The sequence below is a fragment of the Cyprinodon tularosa genome, unplaced genomic scaffold, assembly GCF_016077235.1.
Source record: "Cyprinodon tularosa strain WSP-4 unplaced genomic scaffold, ASM1607723v1 ctg366, whole genome shotgun sequence".
NCBI lineage: Eukaryota > Metazoa > Chordata > Actinopteri > Cyprinodontiformes > Cyprinodontidae > Cyprinodon > Cyprinodon tularosa.
In genome coordinates this window covers 280929-300237 of record NW_024039081.1, presented here as the reverse complement: position 1 = coordinate 300237, position 19309 = coordinate 280929, and the positions used below count along the sequence as shown (strand labels likewise).

The following is a 19309-nucleotide window of genomic DNA, read 5'->3' as shown; positions in this document are numbered from 1 at the left end:
CTACCTGACAGCTTTACTGACGATGAACAGTTCAGCTCCCCTTCACTTCCTCGATTCTCAGCAGATGAAATTGCAGCTAAGCAGCGTGACGACCCTGTTATCCGCCATGTCATAGCTCAGCTGGAACGAAGAGAATCACCATCACCATCGGTGAAGGAAGAACTTCCTGAACTGCCCCTTCTACTCCGAGAAGTAAATAAAATGGAGCTCCAAAACAACCTTCTCGTTAGGAGGAGACAAGTGGGAAGTGAAACAAAGTACCAACTAGTATTACCTGAGGGGTATCGAGCTGTTGTGCTGCACCAACTGCATAACCAAATGGGTCATATGGGAATTGACAGAACTATAGACTTAGTCCGTTCCCGTTTCTACTGGCCTAGGATGTTTATTGATGTTGTCAATAAAATCAGAACCTGTGAAAGATGTGTGAGACGCAAATCATTACCAGAACGAGCTGCACCTTTGGTCAACATCAAAACCACTCAACCCTTGGAGTTGATGTGTATGGATTTCCTCTCTGTAGAACCGGATCGCAGAATCAAAGACATCCTTGTTATAACAGACCACTTTACAAAGTATGCCATTGCTGTGCCTACTCCAAACCAAAAAGCTAAGACCGTTGCTAAGTGTTTGTGGGATAATTTCCTTATGCATTATGGCATTCCGGAAAAGCTGCACAGTGATCAGGGCCCAGATTTTGAATCAAGAACCATCCGAGAACTCTGTAAAATGGCCAACATTCACAAAATAAGGACCACACCATATCATCCAAGAGGAAATCCTGTGGAACGTTTTAACAGAACGCTTCTGGACATGCTGGGAACATTATCTGAAAAAGAAAAAACTCATTGGACGGATTTTGTAAAACCACTAGTGCATGCTTACAACTGCACAAAAAACGATGTCACAGGATACTCACCATACGAGCTGATGTTCGGACGCCAACCCCGCCTACCGGTGGATTTAGCTTTTGGACTGCCATTAAATGAGGATGGATTTTGTTCCCACACACAGTATGTGCAAAAGTTAAAGTCCCACCTGGAGGAAAGTTACAAACTGGCCAGTAAGAACTCAGCTAAAGTGATGCAGCGTAACAAAACCCGATTTGACCAGAAAGTTACTGCATCAGAACTAAATGTTGGAGACAGAGTCCTAGTAAGGAACGTGCGACTAAGGGGGAAGCACAAACTCGCAGATAAGTGGGAGTCGTCTGTGTATATTGTTGTGAAGAAAGCCGGCAATCTTCCTGTGTACACAGTCAGACCGGAAGGCCAGAACAAACCACTAAGAACCCTGCATCGAGACCTTTTATTGCCATGTGGATACTTACCTTTTCCTGAGGAAGAAATGCCTACCAGAGCTAAAAGGAAATCTCCTGTGTTTTCTCCAGTATCTCCTGATGATGAAGAGGGTCCATCAGAGGAAGAACTAGTCGATCCACCTTTGCACATTCCATCATCTTTTGAACCTGTCAGATTTACGCTTGATATTGACCTGCCTCCTGTCGAGCAGTCTGTCCCAGGAACTGAACAGTTTGTTCCCATCACACAATCTCCAGTGCCTGTAACTGAAGAGGACAGTGATGCTGAGGATGATGAACCCAAACCTGTGGAAGGGGAACTTATGACTGTTAAAGAGGAACAACTAGCAGTAGAGAGTGAGGAACCTGAAATTGACTCTGAACAACTCAATCCTGCTGAAGTCTCCAGAGCTGAAGGAAGACTCTCTCCAGATCCTGATACTCCAGAGTCTGACAATGCGGAACATGACACACAAGAAACTGATATATTTGACATTCCCAGCCATACTGAAGAACCTCACTCACCAGTGGATTCAGTATCTCTGGACAGTGAAGACCAACCTCTGAGACGTTCTAGCCGCACAAGAAATCCACCTGATCGATTACAGTACACTAAACCTGGCAAACCATTACTGAAAAGCATTCAGGCTTTGCTTCACGGTTTGAGCTCTGCTTTCTCCTTCGCCCTTCAAGAAGATGAAGAAGAACAGTTCATTGCTCCGTACTCCAGTCAGCCTCCCATTTGCTGCCAGCCTGGTGCATGTACGAGGACGTACATGGGATCAGGAGGGGAGGGTGTAACCTGCATAAAATAAGAACCCGTATTTTATTTTGGCGGGTCAAATTGATAGTACCCTTTAAGTTCCGGGTCACAGGTGACTCAGATCTGAATAGCTGTTGCTGCTGTCGCTGTGGCTAGCTGCTCGTCTCGGCGTCTTCTAAACTAATAGAAGAATACGGCTGGATCAAGGCTTACTAAGACGGCCGAAGGATTTAACTGAGTGTTTTCTGACGACCGCTCGACGGTGAGTCGTTTAATTTACGTATTTTGTTTTTCTTTAGAAATAGAAATGCGGTGGCGACACGCCCACTAAATTTGTGCATTTAAAGATTGAAAAGTATATTTATTGATTTAAGGGTCATTTTCTTTTGTTAATTTTGTGGCCGAATGGATTATATGTTGTTAAAATATTAAATAGGCCTTTTGATTTTTGTAGATTCATCCTTTTAGGACGGTTTCAGTTACTTTTTATTAAATTTTGCTAACAGCCTACAGAACTCTGGGCTTAGACATATTTTTTTTTTTTGTGAGGAATAAGAGGAAAAAAACAATTCTTTTTTTGAAATGATATGGAAGTCAATTAAGTTTAATTGACTGCGTCAATTAAACTTAGATGGAATTTAAAAAGTGCACTTTACTTTGATCTGTACCGGTAACTTTACTTTGATCTGTACCGGTAACTTTACTTTGATTTGTACCGGTAACTTTAATCTGATCGCGATCTTTAATTTAAATTCATGAGAACCACTTATTGAAATGAAGTTATTTATTTATGTTGTAATTGTTGAATGTTTATTTATTTTGAATAACATTTTAACAATGTTTAAATATGATAGCTAATTTGTATTTTTATTTATGACCTTGTTTAGGTCAGGTTTTTTTTCACCCCCTGTGTCACGTCAAGATGGCGAGCTACCGGATCACCGCAGCTTCGCGGTAGGATTTACATGAACCAAGTTACTTTCTCATTCTGAACTTATTTGCTTTGGGTTATGGACAAGAAAAACCCTACAACAATCAGACATTGATTGATGAACCGTTGAATCACTCTAGATTCATGAATGGACTAAAAAGGAAACTCTTGGGTGACATAAGGATTTATTGTTTTGTTGATGAGTTTGTTTGTTTTTGTTTCTTGTCGTATTTTTGGTTATATCATAAAAGAAGTCACTGTTGTTATAAATATTATTAATATTGCATACCTTTATATATATATATTTGAAAAAGACTCAAACTTGAATATAATAATTGAAACATACTTCGGTCTAATGGTATTTTGTTCACACCCACAGGCTCCATAGGCGAACCTATCTGAGTGCCTATTATAACTGGCTGCAGTCAGGCGCCTAGCCTTAAATAAGCGTTACATTTGCATGTAAACTTGCTGCGCCTGCTGCGTCCGGTGTGAACGTAGCATCAGTCTGCATGGCCACCCGAAAGGTGCAAGACTGTTACATCACAGTTTAGGAGTCATCTCCTGTAGTGTGTATGATGTCTTATCCAATTTCTTCAGGGGTTCTTTTTTTGCGTGTGATTACACTGTCACAAGTACAGTGCAACAAAATTCACTGCATTTAAGCAATCCCCTTAGGGAGCAGTGGGCTGCCATTGTGCAGCAGCCGGGGAGCAGTGTAGGGTTAAGGGTCTTGCTCAGAGAGCCAGAGTGGCAGTCTGTGGGAGTGGGTTTCAAACTCACAACATCAGGATTTCATCCTCTTAACTCTAGGCCGTGATATGCTCTAACCACTAGTAGAGATATAGTGAACTGGCCTATCAGAACCTTACAAAGCCATGACATCATCACCTGGGGTTTTGCTAAAATATTTAAAGGCACAATAATCTTAGAGGATCAGCAAGTCTGACCATAAAGAAAATGACAAATTTCCTTTGAGTCTTGTAACAGTTGTTTTTTAAATATCGAATGTTAAACTTTTTTTTTTTTTAGCACAGAACATGTATTATTAAATTTAGCTTTTTATAGGTTTTGAATTAAAAAAACATGTATTGATGGGAAGGAATACTACAAACCGAGTAGATCAAGCCTGCCTCGGTTCCTCCAATATTTATAGAAATATTTTTAGAAAAATAATAATATCTCTTAGGAACTCAAATCTTCAGATAGCAGATTGGTGACAGACCTGAACACAACATTTTAGTTGTGGAAAATGCAAAAAAACGGTTGAATAAATCCATTATATTATTTGCAAATAATTAGTTAAGTGAGCTGCCATTCAGCTTTAATTAAAGTATTAAAATCCCTAATGAATAAAACTATTTTTTAAAGCTTTGGTTTCATTTGGTAACTTTAGATGAGATAATCCTTCAAACTGATCCTTTCAGTACTGCCTACTCTGAACTGTTGTTTCACCAAAACAATCGATGCTGTGATTTCGCTCTGTGTTGATTGATATGCAGAAACACTGGAGCTTTAAATAGATGTAGGATATTAAGCTCAAAATAATCTAATAAACAATAAATGTTGGAACAGGAATCTAATAAGATGTCTACAGATGTTGAAGTAAACAGTTTAATACAGAGGCAGAAATAAAACATTAAGGAAAAAAGAACAAAAGCATAAAGGAGATTTACAGTAACACTTTGAAATGATGCATCAAAGAAAAAAAAGAATATTTCATGATTTAAAACAGGAAATGGTCCCACTTAATTCCAGCAAACTATTTTAAATGGTAAAATGTTAAACATTATTAAAAGCTGAGGCCATTAGACACCAACTCACCTTTCATCCTGGATAGAACAAACAAAATAAATCTGCTGACGTCCTACGAGTTCATCTTTGATTCTCCCAGAGAGGCATCAGACTGTCTGCATGTTCAGAACTGGACTAAAACAAACCGATCCCCGTCGGCTTTGGTTGTTCTGGACCCGATCGATCCATGCTGCGGCCCTGCAGCTGTGTCAGACAACATCCTGCCAGTCACCAGAGGTGAAACTAGCAGCCAGCTCTGAACCCAGAAGACCCGAACCGGTTTGATTTGTCTGAGACGATCAGACGGGGGAGAGTCGACATCATGGGTGGAAAACGGGGACCTAAAAGAACCTCTGACCTGGATTATGATCCAAAATCATGGATGAACATCTGTACATCCGCCCCCTTCCTGCTAAAAGCTTTAAACGGATTCCTGTCATTTGTTCATTGGATCTTTCAGTTCATCAGAGATTGTTGCCATATTTTAGGGGAAATCTTTAGTTGAAATAAAAAAAAAAAAGTGATTTTTCTATATTCTGAGAGCATCAGGTCAGATCGATCCAGAGTGAAGCTACACATCTGTCTCTGAGCGTTTGCATCAACCCAGAATATTTCAGCCTCATTTTACAGTTTTTACACTGGAAAAAATTGAAGCCTAGATTAGTCATTTGTTCTTAAAATAAGTGCATTTATTTTTTAATTGAGGAGATAAGAGACATTTGGCCAATGGAACAAGACAATTTACATTTTAAAATAAGAAAACACAAGTGCATTGTCTTATTTTAAGTGCATTTTTATCTAAATATCTTATTTTAAGAGTAAAAATACTCATTCCATTGGCAAATCATCTCCTTTACCTACTCAAATTAAGGATAAATACACTTTTTTGCAGTGTAGTCTTCCAGTTTTAATTAATCCAGTATTTTTAAGACCTAAAAATTCAGTTTTTCCCCAACAATCCCTTTTAAACAGGTTCTCAGGTCTCCAGCAGTACCATTTCTAGTTTCTAAATTCTATCCTCTAGTGCAGGGGTCTGAAACCTTTCATATCCAAAGAGCCATAGCCTCAAAATATTACATTAACCTTTACATGTACAATTACAGATATTCGAGGCTGCTTCAAATTCTTTCATTTTCAACTTAAAAACATTTAATTTTCTTTGTAAAAAAATTTCCATGCACAAGGAGCTGCGTAGCTAAATGCTTTCTTCCCTAAATCTGTGCGTTGGAAGGAACAAATCTTAAAAACCTGTTGATTTGCTTTTTGTTTTAGCTTAAAACAATGAAAAGCTAAATGATTTATAAAGGTGAAGCATGAATTTTCTTCTATAGGTTATGATAAAACATATCTCCAAGCTAATTAAAAGAATAGAACTATAAACATATTTTCTGATGCTTTTAAAGTCACTCTGTTGTGAAAATTAAAGTTCTATATTCTTTATAAAAACTATTAAAATGTTCCAGGAATGGTATTTATTATAGTGTATTATTTAGTTTAAAATATCTTTTTTCCCACTATTAAGTGCCATTGTAGAGGGTCTAAAGAGCCACAGGTTGCAGACCCCTGATCAGCTGGATGCTGTACAGACTGAGCTGGCAGCTTTGATTTGATGCATATTTCATCTTCCTCCAGAGAACCAGCGATTTAATTCAAATTATATAAAGAAAAAAAGTTGATGACACTCTTCTTTTGCCATTTCTTGTATAACACCAAGAGAATGTCTAAAGCTGCAGACCTGGATACACCTGCAGCTAAGGACCTTTGCTCCACCCTCTGGTTATCCTCAGTTTGTGTGCTTTTTATTTACCTTCTTCCTTCCACCCAACTTTCTAGTTTTTCTTTTTCATTATGTGTAATAGATCAATTCAGCATAGGTTAGACTTTCTTAAAATATTGAACCTTTTCATGATTAATGTTCAGTCTTCAGCATCAGCCTGTTGCTGTGAAGCGATGAAGTTTAATTTCAATCCGTGGATCGATGAGCCGCGTTCCATTTCACACATGGCCTCTCCTCTGCTGCCATTTTAATTTCGGCGCTTCCTCCAGGCGGCTGTTCCATTAACAGGAAATCAATGCAGCTGGCCGAGCTGTGAGGCTGCGGCGGTCCGTTTCCACAGAGATCCATCACAGACGGGGGGGGGGGGGGGGGTTAACATTAAGCAATACAAGGCAGTTGCCTGGTATTATGCCCACATTAAACTCCACTATTCCTTATTTGTGCACAGTAATTACGCTTTTGATTAAAAAAAACCTTTTGCTAAAATGCCATCAGAATGCCGATAATATTAAGCGTCCACCATATTGGATCAGTCCATTTGCTGCACATGTTCAGAAAGGTCCAAACAGACAGCAGCAAACCATTTGAAAACAAACCATGCAAAGAGCAGTGTTGCTAACTTAGCGCTTTAGTCGCTATATTTAGCCACTTTTCAGACCCCTCTAGCACTTTGATTTCTAAAAAGCTCCTAGCGCCAAATCTAGAGACTTTTTTCTGCTACTGGAGACTTTGGAGACAACATCTAAAAGCAGCGAACTCTGCTCTCCAGAGCGAGTAGATTGGTAACCCCGCCTCCTGCTCTCCTCTATCTTGTCTGCTGTCATGATTCATGCAGCTATTATTTCATCCAAATGAAAAATGGAGAACAGATAAGCAGATCATGGCTTGTCTACAGTGAAAAGAAGGACTGGGTTATTTACTTTGGCCTTTTTGGAAACACAGGAAGGAGCAATCAGCTAAGTGAGCTTAGTGCTTGGAAAAAATCTTTCATTCCTTTAGAGACAGCATGAAAAGTCAGCTGAGTACAAAACAGAGGAAAAAATATTGTCTATTCTATTAAAATTTCTGTATAAAGGGTGTTTAATGTATTGTGGCCCCAAATTTCCTAAAACCGCCCGATCACAGACTGAACACCTGAACGATCAGTTTACAAAGTGAATCCACACACAGATCCCTTATACTGAATGTTGTTGGTTTATTACAGAAAATAAAAAGTTGCTTCCTAACAAAGACAGAGAAAATAAAACATGCAGGGACATTCGGGTCGATGCGGACCGTCAGACGCAGCAAAGAAACGCAGTTCAGAGACAGACGTACAGAAAACACAGTTTAACACTTTCTGATCTTTATCATATAGCGACTGAACCGCCGTCAGCCACCCAGCCGCAGTCAGGATCGGCTCTAACGGGCCCGGAGTCGCTCAGCTGAAGCCAGTTCTAACGGGTCGGCGAGGATGAGCGGTTCTGATGTACAGGATTAAAAACAACAGCTGGGATTTTTACAGCAAATACTGAAAGTTTTAGTTTGAGAAAGAAAATCTGCTGCAGATGATTTAAACAGATAAAAATCAGTAACTGAACGTTTGAATCGCATTCACACAAACCACAACTTTATGTTCCGACTGGGAAAACATTACAGAAATATTTCTAGAAAAAAAGAAAAAGAGCAGCAGCGCTGGCCTAAAAAAAAAAAATGGAGCTTCCTACAAACGGCTGAGCGGACTTCAAATTCACACCAAAGACCGCTGCAGGTCAAACATGGGGGCGGGGTCTGTTAGCGGCCTCTGTTCTTCCGCCCGGCCCAGGAGTGGGAGCGCGAACGGGACCGGGACATGGAGCGGGACTTTGAGTGAGCCTGGCGTGGGTCTTCCTCTGCGTAGTGGGAGGCGGCGGCGGGGTTCATGTCTCTGGGAGACGCGGAGCGGGACCTGGACCTCCTCCTGGAATCTTTGCAGGGCCTCTGTCGGTACCTGAAGACAACAAGGCTCTGATGTTACTGAAAACTAACACTTCCAACGTAGTGACCAGAAACTCCAGCCGATCGGGATATTTTCATTGGAAAAAGCTTTACTTAATTCTCACTTTCGACAAGTTTTGATGGATTAGACACCACCATTCTGTATTCTGTATATATTTCTATATTATCTGCACCATTAACACCAAATCAAATTCCTTGTCAGGGCTACCAACTATGCAATTAACGCGATTCCGACCAAGGAGGAGCTACTGTAAATCCATCACACCTTAAAGATTTAGACCAGCGTATGCCTGACGTAACAAAGATCAAAAACGCCGGCATACGTTGCACTGGGTGCATTGCGTATACAGGTGCTGGTCATAAAATTAGAATATCATGAAAAAGTAGATTGATTTCAGTAATTCCATTTAAAAAGTGAAACTTGTATATTATATTCACACATTACATACAAACTCATATATTTCAGATGTTTATTTTGTTTAATTTTGATGATTACAAATGACAACAAATGAAAATCTCAAATTCATCATATCAGAAAATTAGAATATTACTGAAGACCAATAAAAACAAAGGATTTATAGAAATGTTGGCCAACTGAAAAGTATGAACATGAAAAGTATGAGCATGTACAGCACTCAGTATTTAGTTGGGCCTCCTTTGGCCTGTATTACTGCAGCAATGCGGCGTGGCATGGAGTCGATCAGTCTGTGGCACTGCTCAGGTGTTATGATAGCCCAGGTTGCTCTAATAGTGGCTTTTAGCTCTTCTGAATTGTTGGGTCTGGTGTATTGCATCTTCTTCTTCACAATACCCCATAGATTTTCTATGGGGTTAAGGTCAGGAGAGTTTGCTGGCCAATTAAGAACAGGGATACCATGGTCCTTCAACCAGGTACTGGTAGCTTTGGCACTGTGTGCAGGTGCCAAGTCCTGTTGGAAAATGAAATCTGCATCTCCAAAAAGTTGGTCAGCTGCAGGAAGCATGAAGTGCTCTAAAACTTCCTGGTATGTGGCTGCGTTGACCCTGGACCTCAGAAAACACAATGGACCAACACCAGCAGATGACATGGCACCCCAAACCATCACTGACTGTGGAAACTTTACACTGGACTTCAAGCAACGTGGATGAAGTGCCTCTCTTCTTTTCCTCCAGACTCTGGGACCTTGATTTCCAAAGGAAATGCAAAATTTACTTTCATCAGAGAACATGACTTTGGACCACTCACCAGCAGTCCAGTCCTGTTTCTCTTTAGCCCAGGCAAGACGCTTCTGACGCTGTCTGTGGTTCAAGAGTGGCTTGACACAAGGAATGCGACAGCAGAAACCCATGTCTTTCATACGTCTGTGTGTGGTGGTTCTTGAAGCACTCACTCCAGCTGCAGTCCACTCTTTGTGAATCTCCCCCACATTTTTGAATGGGTTTTGTTTCACAATCCTCTCCAGGGTGCGGTTATCTCTCTTGCTTGTACACTTTTTTCGACCACATCTTTTCCTTCCCTTCGCCTCTCTATTAATGTGCTTGGACACTGAGCTCTGTGAACAGCCAGCCTCTTTAGCGATGACCTTTTGTGTCTTGCCCTCCTTGTGCAAGGTGTCGATGGTCGTCTTTTGGACAACTGTCAAGTCAGCAGTCTTCCCCATGATTGTGTAGCCTATAGAACTAGACTGAAAGACCATTTAAAGGCTTTTGCAGGTGGTTTGAGTTAATTAGCTGATTAGAGTGTGGCACCAGGGGCCATCAATTTTGAACCTTTTCACAATATTCTAATTTTCTGATATGATGAATTTGAGATTTTCATTTGTTGTCATTTGTAATCATCAAAATTAAACAAAATAAACATCTGAAATATATGAGTTTGTATGTAATGTATGAATATAATATACAAGTTTCACTTTTTAAATGGAATTACTGAAATCAATCAACTTTTTCATGATATTCTAATTTTATGACCAGCACCTGTAAGTAGTGAAACACGCCGGCACACGTTGACATACGGCAAGTAGGTGGGCGGGACATTTCGAGCATGTCAAAATTTCCCAACGTATGCCAGCGTCAGCTCATACGTGGGCCATAAGTTCCAGGTAAGTTATCTGATGACTGACATACCTTAAGTTTAACTTACTCATAAAGCCTGATATATACTCAGACCAGGTCGTCTGCATGTGTTCCAGTGAATGGAAATCTGTCACCGCCCCAGATTTCAGACGGACCAGCTAGAAGAGCGAGGTGCACGAGAAAGATGGGACCCAAAACTTCCCGTCGTATGCCATACGTGGGTCATAAGTTCAAGGTTAAGTTATCTGATGGTTGACATATGTTAAGTGCAAGTTACTCATAAATTGTAGCATCTAGCTCAGGGGTCTTCAAAGTTTTCCAGGTCAAGGACCCCCAAACTAATGCTGAGATGGAGCGGGGACCCCCGCATTATATATATTGTATGAAATAGTGTTCTATTAACCTGGTCCTATAGTCACTCTATTACAGATGGAGTAATGTAACTAAAGTAATCCCTCCCTGGGATTATTAAAGTATTTCTGATTCCTGGTTGATGGGACAGGTGTTGTGAATGAAACGGTGTCCAGCTTGAAAGAGCTCCTGTGTGTCGCTGAATGTGTGCATTGATGACTGAAAGACTTCTTCTGCCTCCATTTATCTGTTTACTACAGTCTGTTCAATTCATGTTAATGTGGATTTAAAGACATTTCAATTAGTGGAGAAAATTAGAGGGAATATATATATATAAAAAAAAAAGTCTAATCAACCGTGGACCCCCTAGGGGGTCGCAGACCCCCTGTTGAAGACCTCCAGTCTAGCTGATCCTAAACCTCTGAGTAACTTCTGCGTAACTTATCCAGAACTTCTCTCCAATGCATATCAAGGTATCTGACGTGTTCCAGACGAGCGCTGAACGTGCATCTAGCTTCCAGCTACTGTAAAATGGCGTATTTGGTATAAAGGGGGTTCACAGGAGACTTCATCCCCATCATAGGGTGAGCCAGAAGGTGAGAGTGATGGATCCTCCCTGAGTTCACGCCCACCACCAAAACACTTCCTAGCAGACATGATGCTGAATTTGCTGCCACCAGAAACCACTCTTTTTCTTTTTATTTAATGGTTTTTTTGGGGGGGCGGTAAACAGCAGCTAGGTTAATACCGCAGTAAAAGATCTTTTTATGCAAACTGAGCTCATTGCTGCTCCTGATGGGAGCAGCTTTAACCCTTTAAAGCCTGATCCCAGAATAAAACAAAGCAGAAAATTACTTTTTTTTTGGTTTGAAGTCCTTATTTGCCCTTTTAACAAAATATGTAAAAAGAAAAAAATATAAATAAATTTTTTATATTAATAATTTATTACTATGCGATAAGTCAAGATAATATTTGTGTAGTCTTCTGCCCTCTGTTATCAGGTATATCTGATTATGTACAATAGGATTTTGAGCAAAGTTTTTACCATTAAATTATGCAAAAGGTGTCAGACGCAAAACATTTCAGAAACCGTATGTATCAAATATGATACATTTGGCATCATAGGGTTAACTGATGCTTCGTATTACGCATCGCGTTGTTGTGTCTTATGCATAATTTACGCCATTGTTGGACATACGCTCTGGACTCGTTTTGAATACCCGATTTATACGCCCCAAAAAATAAAATAAAACAATCATAGAAAGTTCAGTGTATGTCAGCATTTTAGGAGATTCTGGGACGTCAGGCTTACGCTGGATAAATCAGCAAGGCATGACAGCTATGGAATATTATAAACAAAAGGAGCCCAAGTAAGAAAACTATACACTGCAAAAACTATCTAGAAATAAGTAAAAAAAAAATGAATTGAGTGTATCTAACCTTAATTTGAGTAGGTAAATGAGATGATTTGCCAATGGAATGGGGTTTTTTACTCTTAAAATAAGATAATTAGATAATATGCACTTGAAATAAGACAAAGCAATTGTTTTTTCTTATTTCAAATGTAAATTGTCTTGTTCCATAGGCAAAGTGTCTCACTTAAGTCCCCAATTCAAGAAAAAATGCACTTATTTTAAGAAAAAAATACTACCTCTACCTTTCTTGCAGTGTATATTCATACAGTCATCACAAAAATGTTCTTTTATGACGGCTAGTTCTGTAATTCGACTGGTTTGCCGTTTTTCTTTTTCAATTAAAATCTCCTGCAAGGTACCGTAGACCCAGACAGAGGGAACAATACCTGTCTTCTTCTCGGCTTCTGCTTCTTCCTCTTCCGTACATCCGCCCACGAGACCTAAAATCAAAGTAAAATCAGCTTCATCTTTTTCCTGCAGAACGATCCCAATAAGCCAAACAAAGTAAACTCACTCTCTGGGACTCTCTGATCGCCTACGGCGGTGGTCATGAGACGGGCTGCGCGATCGGTAGCGTTCGTAGCTGCGGCTGCGCGATCTTCTGCGCCAGCCGTCTCGGTCGTAGTCATCGTACCGAGACGAGCGACCCGGAGATCGCCGCTCCTTCGATTTCATCTGGTTGGGAGCTGTCGGGGGGGCAAAAGTAGTAAACTTCAAAGAAAAAAATAAAGGGCGACAAAGATGGGAAGAGGAGCAGACTTACTCTTCCGGTCACCCTGGGCGAACTGGATCTCAATCTGGCGGCCACAAACCCACTTCCTGTCCAGGCTGTGCAGAGCATCCTCTGCGTCTCTCACATCTTCAAATATGCTGAGCAGTTAAGGCTTCAGTTTCTTGCTTTACGTTTAAAAACATGTTCCGGCGGGGAAAGCACATTTCTGCATTCAGCGTTTCTTTTGGGAACCTTATCAGGATATGAAGGCTGCACAGAACCTTAACTTTAATTCAGGGGGTTAATGAGACGACACGAATAAAAAAAAGGTACAGAGTTCTACTGCAGGACAAAGTGAGAAAACAAACAGACGCTCAGTTGATTTTTGTAGAGATAAAAGATGAAGCAAGCGTTTCAGGACAGATATAAAAACAAATTAAACATTAAGACTTTATCAGATTGTTTGGACCAAAATTAAAATGCCATCAATCTCACAGGGAAAGCTGATTTTCTTTTTTTTTTGGTTTCACGTCAAATTAGCGGATTTGTTTTTGGGGAGGATACAAAATAATTCAGACTTGTTACCTTTGGCCATGCTTGACTTTGAACTTCATCTTGATCTTTACACTCTTTAAACGACTCCCAGAGAGAGTTGGATTTCCTGCTTGCTCTTTCCTCTTAAACCTCTTTTCTTTTCCCAACTCTTTGCCGCCATTTCCAAGCTTTGTCCTGGTTCCCTTTTCCTCTTCATGCTTTACTTTTTCTTTTCAACCTTTTCCCTCCCTCTGATCCTGCAGGGCTCTGTGTCACTTGCCTTTACAGCTACTCTACACGGGTCTTTGTAATTCTTTGTGGCCGCTTCCACAACTCGACGCTTTTACTTTTTTCTGAAGCAATAACAGAAAAATATGAATGTTAGATATTCAGTCAAATTGGAATAAGAAAAACTTCATAAAGGATGACTGACTTGTTAGAGCAAAAGGTTAAAAATCATTAGGAAAGGATATTGAATGTATGCAAATCCTCTTGGCTGACGTGTATAGAAGTCAAGTGGGATGTAGACATCTACTACCGGCCCATAGCGGCCAAACTCACGCCGCAAATCCTCAGGCCTGAATACCGCAAATACAAGTGTGACTCAGCTGACCATCAGAGCTTATTCTGATTACATCATCTACTACAGAGAGCAGCTGCTAAATGAAACCAAAACTCTTACCTGATTTAGAGATCACCTGTTTAGCACATTAGCAATTAGACTCTCTGATGCAGGTTAAATAAACAACCTCTCTAAGCACAGCAGAAGGCTGAAATTGTTTAAATTCACCATTCTAGGGATGTCCCGATCTCGGATTGGCCCGATCGTTTTCTATTTTCCGGTGATCGGAGCGCGGCTACATTAGCGTGCTGATCTTGACAGCAACTGCTGTAAAGTACCCGCTAGTTACGGTTGGCGGTAGCTTGTGTCACTCCCAGATCCGTCCCGGAAGCACGATCTGTTCTAGGTAGGCAAAACTTTGTTTTTCTTACTTTTTTATTCTTTTGTCCTTTTCTGAAAAGGGGTTCCTTTGGAATATTCTTGTATTTGCATAAATATTGCATATTCTAAAAACAAAAAAAGCATCACACTTAAATATCCTTTGGAACATTACTGTGACTGCTCTGAGCACGTCCGATGATGACGTCAGAATGTAAAACATACCCATTACTTCCAGAAAAGTCTTCAAAATTTTCTATAGAATTTAGTTTAGAATTCTTTAATGTTTTAAGTATATAAATAAGTATTATCATGACCATTAGCACGCAGTTTTTCCAGCGATCCAGATTTTATTATGTATGCGCAGGATCGATCAGGCTTCTGGGATGGATTTGGTAGTGGCAGCTTGCAATAAAAACTTCAATGACGGTGCAAATTAAGCATGTCAGAAGAGTGGAAATATTTTACTCTCCAGAATGATGACTGTCTTAAAGCCACTTGCAATGTCTGCAACATGGTATTTCAAGAGGATGTAGCAGGAGAGCCTCGTTTAACACTAAGAAATTAATTCGTAGTCTGAGGACAAAACATGACGATTTGCATGAAGCATTTTGTAAAGCTGCAGAAGGAAAAGTTGCTAAAGCAAAGCAACAAACATTGGATGTTATGAGGAAGGTCGGTCGATTTTATTGCTGTTGACAACCAGGCCATCTTAGTAGTTGAGAATGTTGGACTAAGGCGTCTGCTGGAAGTTTTGGACCCGCGCTACGTTCTGCCCTCTAGACACTACACTGCTGTCAGCGGTACCACAGCAGTACAGCTAAAATACAATACAAAGTCACCTGAATCGAAATGTTGTTCATTTAAAGGCACACTATGCAACATTTTTCAGTTAATTAATGTGTTCCATAACGTTTTGGATGATTAAATGAGTAATTTCAGGTTGAACAAAGGTATTCCCGGCCGCCCTGGTGGTCTGTGGGGGAAATACTGCACTTGCAACTGCAGGAGCACCGACCCGCACCCACAGGCTCAGAAGTCTCGTGAGAGTCAGTCTTGCTTTACGGCGAGAACTGCTACACGCCCCCAGTTAAAAGCATTCTCGTTGCTAGCACAGTGGCGATCTTTGTGCAGTTATGCTACGTTCACGCAGCAAAATCGCGTCTGCTGCTTCATTTTTGCTGCTTGTACCAGTTAGTTCTGACGCGGCTGAAACAGCTTTGCTGCTCTGGCTGCGCGGTGCAAAAGTGTGTCTGACGCGCGTTGGGCAGAGCTTCACTATCCTTTCTCTGCCTTGCAGCTATATTTGCTGTGATCAGTGGGAATAAAGTAGTTTTAATATGTGTTTAAGTGAGAAAATACACCTGAAAACGTAATCAGTGCAGTCAGTTCATTCAGATTACCATCCTGCCTTCAATATTTTTTCTGTCGGAGACGCTCAGACCCCCACATACCAGGGATGCGCCGAAAGTAGGGATCCCTTCATCAGCAGCCTCTGGCAGCTGGTAGGTGTTTTTCATCTAAATAATCCAAACTGCATATTCTGCCGGCAGATTTCTGCATTTTAAGTTAATTTAGGCGTCAATAAAAGAGGATTGATCATCAGCGCTGTGTCTCTCTCCCTGCGTCAGATGCTTAGCCCGACGTGCTGCTTCAGCTGCTCAGACGTGCTGCGCCTGCAGCTCAAAACGCGCCGTGGGACCTTTTGCTGCGCCTTGACGCGCGTCAACCATTGACTTTGCATGTAAACTCGCTGCTTCTGTCGCGCCAGCTACGTCCAGTGTGAACACAGCATTAGTCATTCGCTGCTAAGCTCAAAACAACCGCGCCTGGCTTGACAGAGAAACCAGGAGAACAGCTGTGCATATTTACGACAGTGCACTTTTACTTTCGCCCTCTGGGGGGAGCCTCGCTGGAAAATCAACACCGGTTGCATAGTGTACCTTTAAATACTGACATTTGGAACACAGACTTTAACTGATGTCCCAACTGAGCCTCACGGCACACTGGGTTGATCGATTTAAAGAGTCTGATTTAAAGAGTCCCGTACTGCATGCTCATCAGTTCCATGGGGGTCATCGATCAGAACGCGTCAGAAAGGCCAAACTTTTGCTTAAAATATTAAATTTACTTTTATTCTCTTTAAGAGTTAATGGAATTTACAATAATAATACTTATTGATGAAATTATTAGTCTTATAAAAAATTAAGTTACATCCTAAAATATATTTGAATTCAGAAATTTCATTACTAAAGGTAAAATATCCGATCGGGACTAGAATTCGGATCGGAGGCCTTAACTGCTGATCAGGACACCCCTAGTTTCAGGCAAATGTTAGAAAAACTTACAAGTGTTTAAACATTTACTTCATAAAATACAGATACTTAAAATACACAAAACATATACTATATAAATAAAACTCCCTCCAGTTTTAGCTCTAAAAGAGCAACAGCAAGGGTGTAAATGACGAACTTTGCAAGGAGCTGAAACATCTGCACCTGCTTTGATTTATTATGAATTGAAAAAAATCTACAACTGGGATTCAAAGAATAAAGACTCTTTGTGTAAAAAACAACTTCGAACCTCCGAATTGAAACCATAAAAATTTCAAACTGGTCAACCTTTCAGGTACTAAATTTTGTGCGTTTCTCAAACTTCCGAGCCAAATGTATCATTTGCTCCCTTCCTTCCTCAAAGATTATACAACATTACCAGTAGTTATAGGGACACTCTGGTAACTGCCTGATAGAACCATCAGGTGACGATTGTAAACCAAAAAGCTCCTTGCAAATCCATCTCCACACCCCTCTGTGAACATGCAACAAGTTACATCGAAGCAATGAATGCAGACATGTCTGCTACATGTCTGACAACGCAGTGAAGTATAATTTAGAGGGATTAGGTTGCATGACAATCGACTAGTTCTGTAATTGAATTATAACAGAGTTATGGCAAACAAACATGTAAAACAAAACATTTACTGAAAAACAAGCTACTGACAGCAGAAATTAGGACCACACTTGTACAAATATATTATATGAACTATTTTTCCATTAAAGTGTAATTATATCCCTCTCATTCATATATATATATATATATATATATATATATATATATATATATATAGATTTATTTTTACATGTTTTTCCATTTGCAATAATTTCAAATGCACGAAGTTTTTTTTTCTGATCCAAATATTTGTGATAATTTACTGTCATTTTAGAATAATCAAAATATCTTTAGATTTGGATTAATCTAACACTAAAACAGTAGAGAGCTGCAGCCCAAACACATTAGTATGTGTAAAGTAAACACTGTAAATCAACGTTTAGCCTCTAGATTACCATCTTTTAATTTCACTTACAACATAACTGAAAGGTAAACTCTCACATTTAGAAGAAAAAACCTTTACACTTTATTTCAAGCTTTAATATAAAGTAAAAATTGAAATAACGTCAATCTGTATCACTAGCTTTAGCCATAGCATTAGCGGCCTAGTTTGGGTTCACCACTGTTGACTATCAGGACCCGTAAGCGTAAACAATAGCGATTAAGCAATTTAAAAAATGAGTTGCAGACATTTGTTATATCTAATAAACAGAAAATTGTCGGTTTCTGGTCGATAATGCGGCCGTTTAAATAACGTTCCAGCAGAATTTCACGTTACTTTGACCAACAAACCTCCATAGACCTTTTGTTCTTCGGCTTCTGTCACCGTGTTCAGTTTTTCTGTCAAAAACTCATAACTCGCAAGAACAAAAACAGAGGTGATAAAAAAGCTAAACCACAGTTTAACTGAATGAAAAAGCCTAAAAACAAAGCAGTGTTCTGCCTATATTCGCCCTAGTTTATTTTTAGTCTGTGCGCACGCGGCTATCTTTAGATGCTAAGCTAACGCGCAGCTAGCTGCCGTGAACCCGCACCTAAAGCTGCTTGTGAAAACTCACCTGGACTCATCTGAGATGTTCCGGACAAACAGAGACGTGTTTGGAGGCCTCATTTATCCGGAAAAACACTAAAACCCACTCAAAACACAGGGGAGAAAAAATCCAAATCGGCTCCGAACCGAAACCGTCGAACAGACCTAAACTGTGAGGGCAGAGAGGAAGGCCGCGCAGCTGCTATGCGCCTTTTAGCTCTTCTTTGTGCAACCAGAGGCGCGTCAGCTCCACAGCGCCCCCTACCGAGCTGTCATAGATAGATAGATAGATAGATAGATAGATAGATAGATAGATAGATAGATAGATAGATAGATAGATAGATAGATAGATAGATAGATAGATAGATAGATAGATACACTATATTGCCAAAAGTATTTGCTCACCCATCCAAATTATTGGAATCAGGTGTTCCAATCACTTCCATGGCCACAGGTGTATAAATTCAAGCACCTAGGCATGCAGACTGTTTTTACAAACATTTGTGAAAGAATGGGTCGCTCTCAGGAGCTCAGTGAATTCCAGCGTGGAACTGTGATAGGATGCCACCCGTGCAACAAATCCAGTCGTGAAATTTCCTCGCTCCTAAATATTCCACAGTCAACTGTCAGCTGTATTATAAGAAAATGGAAGTGTTTGGGAACGACAGCAACTCAGCCACGAAGTGGTAGGCCACGTAAACTGACGGAGCGGGGTCAGCGGATGCTGACGCGCATAGTGCGAAGAGGTCGCCAACTTTCTGCAGAGTCAATCACTACAGACCTCCAAACTTCATGTGGCCTTCAGATTAGCTCAAGAACAGTGCGCAGAGAGCTTCATGGA

At 40.3% G+C, this 19309-nt stretch overlaps 1 protein-coding gene across 1 annotated transcript; it reads right to left on the bottom strand.

The window, feature by feature from the left end:
* Positions 1 to 7738: 7738 nt before the first annotated feature.
* Positions 7739 to 18680, bottom strand: LOC119790501 (serine/arginine-rich splicing factor 10-like). Its single transcript, XM_038296047.1, has 6 exons — positions 18497 to 18680; positions 14083 to 14187; positions 13127 to 13230; positions 12878 to 13049; positions 12750 to 12803; positions 7739 to 8534 (listed from the first exon to the last, which is right to left on the bottom strand). Exons 1-6 carry the CDS (start codon positions 18547 to 18549, stop codon positions 8339 to 8341), a joined length of 684 nt encoding a protein of 227 aa, XP_038151975.1. The 5' UTR covers positions 18550 to 18680; the 3' UTR covers positions 7739 to 8338.
* Between the last annotated feature and the right edge of the window lie 629 nt (positions 18681 to 19309).

What these genes read in the sequence shown, in the direction of transcription:
- LOC119790501 (XM_038296047.1), bottom strand. Translation starts at nt 18,549, where the DNA reads ATGAGGCCTCCAAACACGTCTCTGTTTGTCCGGAACATCTCAGATGAG. An exon ending in AGAGGATTTGCATACATTCA is followed by an intron (nt 13,231 to 14,082) that starts ATATCCTTTCCT and finishes ACTGCTCAGCAT; the next exon opens with ATTTGAAGATGTGAGAGACG. An exon ending in CGCCCAGGGTGACCGGAAGA is followed by an intron (nt 13,050 to 13,126) that starts GTAAGTCTGCTC and finishes CCCCCCCGACAG; the next exon opens with CTCCCAACCAGATGAAATCG.